General features: G+C 39.9%; 1 protein-coding gene across 4 annotated transcripts in view; it reads left to right on the top strand.

Moving 5' to 3' along the window:
* SIPA1L2 (signal induced proliferation associated 1 like 2) overlaps window positions 1-12,286 on the top strand; it is a 118,736-nt gene that overhangs the window by 31,064 nt on the left and 75,386 nt on the right. For all 4 annotated transcript variants that reach the window (XM_084828136.1, XM_084828135.1, XM_084828134.1 and 1 more), the window contains exon 2: window positions 8,167-9,861. In XM_084828136.1, the coding sequence (XP_084684262.1) occupies window positions 8,400-9,861 (1,462 nt within the window). In that variant the 5' untranslated portion in view covers window positions 8,167-8,399. The remainder of the gene's footprint in view (window positions 1-8,166; window positions 9,862-12,286) is intronic.

The following is a 12,286-nucleotide window of genomic DNA, read 5'->3' as shown; positions in this document are numbered from 1 at the left end:
TTGTGCGTCAGTTTTCCCTTTCTGGGTTATGGGTTGCTGACTTTGGGGGATTCAAAGACTGTTCCATGTCCGCTGCCCCCCTTAGATCTGCCTCTCATGACCCTCCCTTCACCCCACGACTCAGACTGGCCACCAACCTCCACTGCCCTCCACCTAACTTTTGATTAGATAAGATTATGCCAATCACTTCAAAAAGTTAAAGTATTTTAACAGCCCTAATGTGACTGACCACTTCCAACATTTGGTATTTCACAGCCAACCCTCCTACAATTAAACAGTTACTCATTAAACCTGCCTGTGAGAAGATAAAGCCTGCTCAAACAAACATAGGTTGAGACCCTTGCACTAGGGCAGTTTATATACTATTGGCTCAAAAGATCCAAGCTTCTTTGACTCTACAACAGGTGTTTGGTGCTCCTGTTGATGTCAAGGAAATGTTATCAAGGGTCCAGTCTTCCCTACTGTGCAGGCCTCGATCAGCAGAGTGGAAATAAATGGGATTTCCCTGGGACAATCTCTGCTGCATTTGGAAACCCCCTGATCAATCTGCTGGGTGGAACCCCAGATTTCTGACCCTGATGGCAACACTGATAGCAATGATCATATGTTGGAAAGGGGGAAAGGGGATGTGTGTGTCTGTGTGTGAATAAAACCAGTTCCCTCCTCTCCAACAGTTGATCAGAGCTATCGCCAGTTTTTAGTGGAAGACTGGAAAAGAAATGCCAGACGAATAAGTATTTAGAAGCCTGCTAATATCCAAGTTGCACCTCTTGAAGGGTAAGGCTAGAAAGTAATTATCCCTGCTGCTCCTGTGGAAGTCTGGTGATTATTTTTGCTGTGAGACAGCTCTCCCATTGTGCAACTCTTCTTCGTCTAAAAGGTTATAAAGGGTGCCTATGTTTCAAGTACTGTGAAGTTTTGTCTTCTTGCTTTACTGTTCTGTACTGTCTCTTCCTTTGTTTCACTACATTTTTTTCCTATGTGGTGTTTTTATAAAACTCTGCAATTCAAACAAACCCCAGGTCATACAGTAACCAAAGTGCCTCAGGGCAATGTGTGCACTTCAAGCATATTGCTCACTTCAGTACAAAATCCATGTGCATCATAAGGCTAGGTGCTATTCATTTCATTTATTATATTTCTATACCAACTCATAGCCGAAGCTGTCTGGGCAGTTCACAAAAATTATATAAAATGTATTATATAAAATATAAAACCATTCACGTAATAACATAGAACAAATAACACACACAACAACAACAACATATGTCTAAAACAAAAACAATCAGCCAGAGACAATCAAGAGACTCATATATGCTGCCAAATGCCTGAAAGAAGAGGGCAGTTTTAACATGACGCCAAAAAGATGACAATGTTGGCACCAGGCGGACCTCATTGGGGAGATTATTACATAAATGGGGAGCCACCACCAAGAAGGCCCTCTCTCTTGTTGCCGCCCTCTGGGCCTCCCTTGGAAGAGACTCCCAGAGGAAGGCCTCAGATGCAGAGTGTAGTCTGTGGGTTGCTTCATGTGTTCTGTCAGGCATTCTGTCAGGTACTGTGGTCCTGAGCCATGTAGGGCTTTATAGGTCAAAAGCAACACTTTGAATTGAGCTCGGAAGCATATAGGCAGCCAGTGCAAGTGGGCCAGAATTAGTCTTATGTTCAGACCTTCTGGTCCCTGTTATCAGTCTGGCTGTCGCATTTTGCACAAGCTGCAGCTTCCAAACCATCTTCAAAGGCAGCCCCACGTAGAGAGCATTGCAGTAATCTAACGTGGAGGTTACCAGAGCATAGACAACTGAAGCTGGGTTATCCCTGTCCAGATAGTGGCGTAGCTGGGCCACCAACCAAAGTTGGTAGAAAGCACTCCATGCCACTGAGGCTACTTGAGCCTCAAGTGAAAAAGATGACTCCAGGAGGACCCCCAAGCTACGAACCTGCTCCTTTAGGAGGAGTGCAACTCCATCTAGAACAGGTTGATTAACCTCCATTTGATCAGGAGAACCACCCACTAACAGCATCTCAGTCTTGTCTGGATTGAGTTTCAGTTTATTAGCCCTCATTATCGCACCCAGGCACCCATTTACCACATCCACATCCTCACCTGAAGAAAATGAAAAGGAGAAATAGAGCTGTATGTCATCAGCATACTAATGACAACGTACTCCAAAACTCCAGATGACCACACTCAGTGGTTTCATGTAGATGTTGAATAACATGGGAGACAAAACCGACCCCTGCGGAGCCCCACCCTGGAGAATCCATAAGGCCGAGCAGTATCCCCCTTCTGAAGCCAACCATCCAAGGAGTGAAACCACTGCAGTTCAGCGCCTCCCACTTCCAACTTAGTCACCCTGGAGAGAAACTATGGTAATGGTTCGAAAGCTGCTGAGAGATCAAGGAGAATCAACAAGGTCACACTCCCCCTGTCTCTCTCCTGACATAGATAATCATACAGGCCAACAAAGGCTGTTTCCGTGCCAAAACCCGGCCTGAAATGGATTTAGATATTCAGTCTTATCAAAGAGTGTCTGGAGCTGGTTGGCAACCACTTGCTCAAGAACCTTGCCCAGGAAAGGAACATTTGCCACTAGCCTAAAATTAAGATTTTCCAGGTCCAGGGAGAATTTCTTTAGGAGTGGTCTCACCACTGCCTCTTTGAGGCGGTCCAGGACCACTCCCTCTCGCAAGGAGACATTTGTCACCTCCCTGGACTGGCCAGCTGTTCCTTCCCTGCTAGTTTTTATAAGCCAAGAGGGGCAAGGATCTAATACGGAAGTGGTTGCGTGAACCAGTCCAAGCACCTTGTCAGCATCCTCAGGCTGTACCAACTGAAACTCATCCAAGAAAACTAGACAAGTCTGTGGAGTTCAAAAAATTGTCTATATAGTATCCTGACTTGGTAGAAAATGGGTGTTCTATATGCAGCACTATAAAACTATGCAAGACTGAGTATTTCAGTTCATGTATACAAATAGTGTGTTTGGGGTTGTAGGAGAAATAACAAATTGTTATGCTAGATAAAGGAGCAGTTCTCATGTGGGGAATGTTTATTATTGAGGATTATTCCAGGCAATTAAGACCAGAGCTGCAGATTGCATCAACAAAGTATCTTTTTCCTGAAGAATGGTGTGAAAAGCATTTAAAGATGAACCAGGTTTGCATGGGTTTTTTTTAGTAAGCACAGTTTTACAAAGAAGCTTTAGAAGGGAGAAAGACAACGCATAGAAAGAAACAGAAATAAAGAAAATAACAAGCAGCCTTGAATATAAGACCCCCAAATTACTACCCTGCAATTTTTTTTACTAGCCTACTGTGGACTGACAGAGGAATGACAGAGCTTTATGCTGGGTGCAGAGGAGGAATGGAGTGCTCCACTCATCTTCCGCCAACCCACTCACTTGCTGCATGAAATTCCATGCAGTCAGTTTATTATTACATTATCCTGGTCACCTATGAATGCCAGACTAGTGCTTAAATACAAGGCTGCAGAAAGTATAGGGACTCAAAATAAAGAGCGGAAAATGATCCCATTAAAAAATTTGAATAACCAGGAATGTTTGGTGTGATGTTTCTCAAACTGCATCTGGGCCTGAAAAACTGGTCCTGTTATGAATTGGTCAGGTACCAATTTTCATTCCTGGAGAAAGGAACCAGAGCGCTGAGACTGTAAACTTATAGATTAAGAATTTGCATGATCAGAATCCTGGTTCTTTCTTTATGTGAATGAAAATACTCTTAAAGTTGAAAATCTGTTAAGTGATTATTGCCTGGATGGAAGATATGATGCATGAACACTCCTGCTGATCGCCTGGAAAAGAACCAGAAAGGTGGAACTGTAACAGGCCTAAATGCAAAGACTGGCCTTGCTATCTCAGGTGTCTGCTTGTTTCAGGTGTCTGGGCCTAGCTGGTCCCAGTGCTCTCTGTGATGCAAGAAAGTTTATTAGACACTAGACTGGTGGGGAGGGAGTGGGAATTGTTTAATTGCTTCACATATGATCATGCCTTTAAAATAACTCCTGTGGCATAGAATCTTTGGAAAGCTTATATGAAGTATTGTTTCAGTTCATTAAAGCAAACTCTATTAAGAAAAGTGTTTTGTATTTCAGAAGAAATGTAGGAGCTTCATAGAAATGGCTTTCTTCTCATTTCTGGATTTAGAATTTTAAAATGCATTCCTATATTTCCTGCTGCAACTTTTTCAGCAACCTCTTCTTATTTGGAATTTATGAGGTTATAGTGGGCTTTAGATTTGTTTCCAAACAAATGATTTTCAGTGAAGCAGATAAACTGATGTCATGGTCTAGTCCTTCATCTGGTGTATCATAATTATTAGATTGCACTTGGCAGTTGGTAGTTTTGTCTGGAGAGGCGTTGAAGTGTAGATTATACAACAGCTGTATATTTCCCAGCTAAGTCTTACGAGCAATCAATTTATAGTACACTATATTTAGCTAGATAATCTTGGATCTGTATTACATACTAATACAATTTGACATGTAGTGAATGTGTGCTAATACTGTACAAACTCATTCTGGAGCATTTATTTCATTTTTATTTTCTGTCAATCTGCAAGATAATTTTATTATAAAATAACTTGCTGTGATAGTGCTGCTTAGGAAAGGAGAAAAAACCTTTTTGTTCATAACTGTAATGTAATATAAATGGAAAGTCATTAAGGTGGGAGAATTTGGGCATTATCCAACACTACTGCCAGTCTGCAGTGTAGTAAATGTGTAGTAAAACTTGTATGATGGTATTAAGCCCCAAGTTCACCCACCTGTGCAGGCAACTGCCAATGAAATGGAGAGTAGAGTTTGATTACATGGCAGAGAGGGGAAAGAGATGTATGGTGGCCACTAAAACAGCAGCCCCGCAGTTCCATTAATGTCTAGGTCTGCCCTGTCTGAGGGAGATTAGTGTGTAAATTAATTGCACTTGCGCGTGCACACACTCACCCACACACATACCAGTGACAACCAACTAATATGGAGTGGGGAAAGCCTTGGGGTTTAGAAAAGGGTATTTTCCTTGCTAAATTGACTAGTTTTCATACCCAGCCAACTTCCACTACATGATCATAACAGGAAAAGCCATATCTTGGGGGTAGAGCAAATACTTTGCACGTAAAAGGTCCCAAATTCTATCCCTGGCAACTCCAGTCTTAAACCTTGGAGAGCTACTGCCAGTCAGTTTACACAGTACACAACTAGATGGACTAATGATCTGATGGTATAAGGCTCAAATGTAGCTCCTATGTAGCTCAAAAAAGTGAGGCTACCATCATGCTAGCTATACATCGCTCTTGTAGGCTTCTAAACCAGCCAGGGGAAGTGTCATCACACACAAGGAAGCAATGACAGGAAACTTCTTAGAGTTTAAGCCTGATCTGGGCTTGAGTAAATGGTTGGCCATAGCAACCACTAGTATGAGGCATTTGAAGTAGCAGCATGCTGTAGCACCACTTGCAGCTACTGCTCATAAGAAGGAATGCATCATGATTTGGCACCATTAATATGAATGGCTTTCCATTAAAAATTATGTACATATTTTTAATATTGTAGCAACTCGCTATTCCAGCCATGGAACACCTTCACAGCTCTATGGTACAGGACCAGCAGCCATATATGAATATGAAATTCTGGCCAGGTTGGTTGGATTGTACCAGGTCCAATCCTATATTTGTCAGACCTACTGTCTCTAATTCAACAGAGTACTTTTTCATGACCTCCTTTTGGATCCCATGGAGCTCTAAAATTAGCAATGGAAACAAGAACACATTTCCAATGGATGTACAAATACATAGTCAGAAACATGTGAGAGATTATTATTGTAACTCATTCTGTGAGATAATGGTGTTTTACAGTAGTAAGGACCCATTAACAAATGAACTGTTAATACTGAAAACCATTAAAGGTGTGGTATACACACAGTCTTGAAATGTAGAACTATGGAGGCTCATTGTCACCCAGCAGAGAGCTACAGGTATTGAATGTGTGTTCAATATTTTTTAATTTTTCATGTTTTGATTTTTCTTAGAGTGGTTAATCTGCCAAATCCTCAGAGGGCCATGCACAACATCTTTTAATGTTAAAGGAAATGCCTTCATAGTTCAAAATAGAAAATCTGTATTTAGTGGTTCAGATATCTACTTGAATTTTGTGTTTAGCGAAACTGTAGTTCGAAGATTCATGACTCATAATAAACATCCTTTCCAAAGCATTACAACATTATTTTAAGTATTGTTTCCTGTCTTTCCTTTTTCACTTGAAGTGGAGAAATAGAGGGAAATGAGCCGCAGAAGCAGAGAGAATCAGAATGGATGAGTTTTCATAAACGTTATGCCTGACTGTTATGTTACTCATACTCATATATTAGATTTATATTGTAATCTTACTTTAAATCTGATTTATTATTTGAGCCATTTATTCATAAAATGGGTTCAATTTTTTTTCATTGTATTGTTATTCTTTCCCAACCACAATGCTCAGTTACAGTTAGTCCTAATCTTAAAGACATCATAGAAACTTCTAAGAACACATTATACTTAAATATTTTCTACACATTCCTTTTTATTAGTAAAGTTATTGGTATGATATGAAAAATCAAGGCATCGCACTTGTTCCTACCGTATATTTGACTGATGTTTTTAAAATGAGTGGCTCCTAACATATACATTTGGCATTATGTGCAGCGAGCTTCGGAAATAATGCTTGAAACATGACTAACCCATTTGTTGTGAGATGGCAGGGCTCTGGGTTCTTTTTGTTCTCTCACCTGACCCCATGCATATGTCATTCTTTGATTTGAGTGAAATTAGCCTCTATAAATTAGGGCGGGGGGGATCTATCCAAGCCTCTCACTAGTTGGGAAACTGGGCTTGCTCAGCTTCTTATACAACCCAATCCTTTATTCACCATCTCTACATATATTGGGGTAATTTAAAGCCAACTCAACTAGTATGTATTTAAAAGATTTATATCCCACCTTTTGGTCAAATTATCCTCAAGGTGGTCTTCAGTAGTTTGTAATAAAAAAATACTCTCCAAACCCACACAACACAGCAGCCCTTCTCTTCAGCAGTCCCAGCACAACTGGCCATTGGAGCCAAATGTACTTTGTGGTCAGGGTGGGGGAGAAATCATGCTCCCTGAAGCTGCTCCTTCTCTGGCCAATGGATGGGGCTAGGTTGGTCTTACCTTTGCTATGATATTCTTCCAGTGTAGTAGAGGGCATAACCTCCTAGTGGACCTTAAACCTCTGGCCAATGGATGGTGCCAGAGTATTCTTCCCTTCAGCTCTCTAAGCCTAGGGCAACCCGGACGGTGTTTTAGTTTAGTCACCATACTATGCTCTGGCTATAGCAAATGATGTGTGTTCTTTTACCATAGGATCCAGCATAAGTCTAAGCTCTAGTTATACAAGTACTATGGGCATCGATACTTTATTTGTTTGTTTGTTTATTTATTTATTACATTTCTAGACTGCCCAATAGCTGAAGCTCTCTGGGAGCTTGCAGAACTAAGGTGAGCTAAGTTCTGGAATGTAGGAATATTTTCCCCTTTGGAACCTATTATACCCAGTGTAAAGCCTGTCCTTCCCCAATAGTTGAATATTGAAAGTTGCCTCAGGACTACTCACTGCCACCAAATCTGCTTACCACAACTAGAAAATAACAATATTGCAGCATACTGAAATAGAAGATAATGGTCTATTTGTTGTTGTTCAGTCATTCAGTCGTGTCCGACTCTTCGTGACCTCATAGACCATAGCACGCCAGGCCTTCCTGTCCTGAGTTCTCTCCCAGAGCATGCTCAAGTCCATATTCATTGCATCAGTGATGCTATCTAGCCATCTCATCCTCTGCTATCCCTTTCTTCTTTTGCCTTCAGTCTTTCCCAGCATCAGGTCTTTTCCAGGGAGTTTTCTCATTAGGTGGCCAAAATATTTGAGCTTCAGCTTCAGTTTTGAATGGGTGTTATGTTGTGTCAAATGCATTCTGATGTATTTCTTTTGTGTATACTATTTGTGTGTATAAATGCATTTCTTGTGGGTAAGTGGCAATTCTGTGTTGACATTGCTGTATGCTCATTTCGACTATATTCTTGACATTTTAGATTGAATACATGGTAACTGATTTTTTCTTTCTTTTAATGTACAGGTTTATGGAGCAAAAGTGAACTGATACCCAATGCTTTCTTGATCTGAAATTATAAAATGCAGAGTAAAAAAATGAATTCTTTCAAACTATCTTCTGCAATGGCAACCTGAAATATCTTTAGGTGCACACAGATGCTGTGGCTCTTACCCCTCATTTTATAAATAATGGAAATATTAGACCAACAGCACTGGTCTTGAAGATAAGGGTAAGCATTCCCTTACCGTTGTTTGGATATGAGTGATCAGAAGTCTTCACAGGAAGAAAAGCATAAACCTAGCAGAGTTTCTTCAACGTTCAAGGAATCAACAAGAATTATGCAGTCTGATGACTACTTTGCCAGAAAATTTAAGGCTTTGAATGGTAACATGGGCCCTCCTGCTTCTCTAAGTGCAACCAACAAAGGTGAAAATAGTAATCCAGCCAATGGAACTCCAGCTATGCCTAAAATGGGAGTTCGAGCCAGAGTATCTGAATGGCCACCCAAGAAAGATTGTGTCAAGGAAGTAAGTAAAACTACATGGGAAAGTAGGCCTCAGACCAGTTATGAGAGTGTTGGGTCAGTAAATGGTGACCAGAATGATGGGCAGCAAAAAGAACACCTTGATTTGGAATTTGCGGAGACCACGTATGCCTTAGGGGATATTTTTATCCATTCTCCGCACAGGGGGCTACACCCTATAAGGCAAAGAAGCAACAGTGATGTTACAATCAGTGACATTGACACTGAGGATGTCCTGGACCAGAATGCTGTTAACCCAAATACAGGAGCAGCTCTTCATAGGGAATATGGAAGTACTTCTTCAATTGACAGACAAGGTTTGTCTGGTGAGAATTTTTTTGCCATGCTTCGAGGCTACAGAGTCGAGAACTTTGAGCATAAAACACATGTGCCATTTGGATTTCCTGAATTTTTCCACTGTGACCGCACCATTTCTCCAAGTCTTCATGCTGCTGCACAGATTTCCAGAGGAGAGTTTGTCAGAATTTCCGGATTGGACTACATGGATAGTGCCCTGCTTATCGGTAGAGATCGGGACAAATCTTTCAAATGGAGATTGAAGTCAGAATCTGTAGAAACATCTCTCTTTAGAAAACTGAGAACTGCTAAAAGTGAACACGAAACTCTTAAATTTTCATGTGAAATAGAGGATAGTAGACTTGATAAAAATGTTCATCCTTGGAATTGTCAGAAGTGTTTTGCACATTATGATGTTCAGAGCATTCTATTTAACATAAATGAAGCAATGGCTACCAGAATTAATGTGGGGAAAAGAAAAAATATAACTACTGGGGCTTCTGCTGCATCACAAAGTCCAATGGTAGCAGGTCAGATTGGAAGCTGTGAATCTCCTTTGGGAAGTAAAGAGGATCTCAATTCAAAAGAGAACCTTGATGCTGATGAAGGTGATGGGAAAAGTAATGACCTAGTGCTTAATTGTCCTTATTTCAGGAATGAAACTGGTGGGGAAGGTGACAGGCGGATTGCGCTCTCTAGGGCAAACTCAGCATCATTTTCCTCAGGAGATAGTTGTTCCTTTGAATCTTCGCTAAGTTCACATTGCACAAATGCAGGTGTTTCTGTACTAGAAGTACCCAGGGAGAATCAACCAATTCACAGGGAGAAAGTAAAACGTTATATCATCGAGCACATTGATCTTGGTGCATATTACTATAGGAAGTTCTTCTATGGAAAAGGTAAGCTATTTTCTCTGAAACCTTTCACTTCTGAATGTTTAAAAATAATTACTGAGCTTCTGGATAGTTTTATGGGTAGTCTAAATATCTAATGTGAAAAAAGCAGAGATTCATTTTATAAGAGTGTTACAGGACATCATTGTTGTGGCCCTTCTATAAATATAATGAAAGACAGAACCTACTTAACTATTTAGTATGGATATTCAGCTGTTGGGATTGTGTTTTTCTGTGTTGTCTTCAGTGTCACGTTTTTAAATGTGCTTTCAGTATTGTCATTACTGAAACATTATCAGGACTCCTCTCCCAAACGAAACCTGAGAGAATTAGGAGCATGAAAAATATTATTTAGAAGATTATTATGTTGTCAGTGGTTGCAACATCATTGTGGAGATGTATGAAATGTACACAAAAAATGTGGCATCTGTAAAAATGATATATTCTTATTTAGCAAGTAGTATATTATACAAATAAGCCAACTAATGTTATGATATTATGATGTTATGATCCTAATATTGAGGGTAATGCAGCGGGCTTTAATCTCTCCTCTAACATCCAATCTTAAGGGTTGCTAAACTTTACTAGCTCAAACAAGGTGCTAATATTGTTCCAGTTGACTCAAAATGCTACACCTTAACTTCACCATCCCTTAAGAGTATACAGTATCACAGGGGCCTTTGAGCATCTTCTGTTATTATTTTGCGATATTCCCCTGAAGGCTTATGTTGTATCTGCCATTCATGTACCTAAAGAAGGTTGGGTATAATCTCATCTGTCAGGCTTTTCTTTTATAGTATATATGTAATAACAATATTTTTAAAATCCCAAATCGTCTTTCAGAGATGAAATGCCACCTTTTAATTTTTGGAATTCAAATCTTGCACAATCATATTCAGTGGTATATCTGTGTGTGTATGTATGCACTCTCTATATCTGAAAATATTGATAACAATCATTAAACTATTTCCCCAAATGTTAGGGGTGATAACTCTCATTTTTAAAATAATAATCACATTTTCCAGTTTTGTATTAACTGAAACAGAAACCCAGAAAGATATGTGGTTAAAAACAGCTGAATAGTAATCTAAGATATGTATTAGAGGATTGCTGCTTTTAGAATGGAAATAATTCTGGGTTTTTCTTCTCTACTCCCATTCCCCCAAATATATATTTATAATGTAATGTAGGGCTATTGCCATAAGTAGATATTGATAGATGATGAAAAGCTTTTTAATATCGATTGTTCAAGATTTGTGGTGTTAGTACTTATCAGTACTATACTATAGTACTTATTTATGAAATATATTTGGAACGTGATCCTTTCCCTGTTTTGCATGGAGAACAGCATGCACAGTGCTTGCTGTCTATGCTTGAAGAGGAAGGACTATACTATTAATATATTACATTTATTACATTTAAATAATGATATGTATATGTGATAATATTTGCTCTTAATTGCTGGTGAGGGGAGGAGCATATGCATTTTCAAAATAAAATATGTAATTAAAACATACAATCACAACCTTAAAAGAAATTCCAAATGGGCAGCAAGAAATGGACTGCAGGTGGGCAGCGGAATCCTATCTTATTAAGTGGGGGCGGAGGAAACAAGATTCTGAATTGGAGCACTTGGCACATCTTGTACTCTGCCATTTCGCTGTGGCCAGGAAAGAGGGAGGGGCCAGCTTTTTCCAGAGTTAGCATAGCATTAGGCCAATTCTGTGGGTGTGTTACAGAAATGAGGGGGCTTTGGAACTGAGGGATCCATGCCCACCCCTGATGTGCTCACTCCCATGCCCAGTCCCCCCCCCCTCAAATCAGCAGGATAGTGCTGGTGGGACATCTGCATCCATGGAGCTTTCCACTGGTGTACTGGGGAACTTCTAGTGGCGTGTCATGCTGCTGCCAGTCATCCATTTCTGCCAGTGGAGTGGCACTTACACCACTTCCTGAGGACCCTCAGCTAGCCTCAAGGTGAGCATAGGATTGCTCCCTCAAACAGTAAAAGTTAAAAAGCAGAAAAGTGCAGGAAAAGTAATGCTCTGGGAATGCTCTTCAAGAATGTTTAGAGAAGAAATTTGAAGGAAAGAAAGGTATACACTTTGTTATCCCCCCCTTTCTTTTCTTTTAGTTATATTTGCAGTTTAAAATAAAAAAGACAATGAAATCAGGTTTTTTATCACTTTGTAAAAGAGGCAGATCATTAAATAAATGGCTGGTTAATGCAGGGGCTATAGATACCTTATTTGCTTCCATATGCAAAATAGACTGATTGGGGCGGGGGGAGTTTTGTCTGTCCACCTTGTGAAAAATTAGAGATTCTTAATATTGGATCATTTCTGCCTTAAATATTGTTTTGTATTTAAAATGTCTTGGGCTACAATCTGCACAAGTTAAGATATATTTTCTTGGTAGAAATCGTTGAGTA

Source organism: Heloderma suspectum, chromosome 1 (assembly GCF_057233095.1).
Source record: "Heloderma suspectum isolate Gila_16-S chromosome 1, 16-S_ref, whole genome shotgun sequence".
NCBI classification, from domain to species: Eukaryota; Metazoa; Chordata; class Lepidosauria; order Squamata; family Helodermatidae; genus Heloderma; species Heloderma suspectum.
The sequence above is the reverse complement of the archived record's forward strand: the minus strand, read 5'-3'. Positions and strand labels throughout refer to the sequence as shown.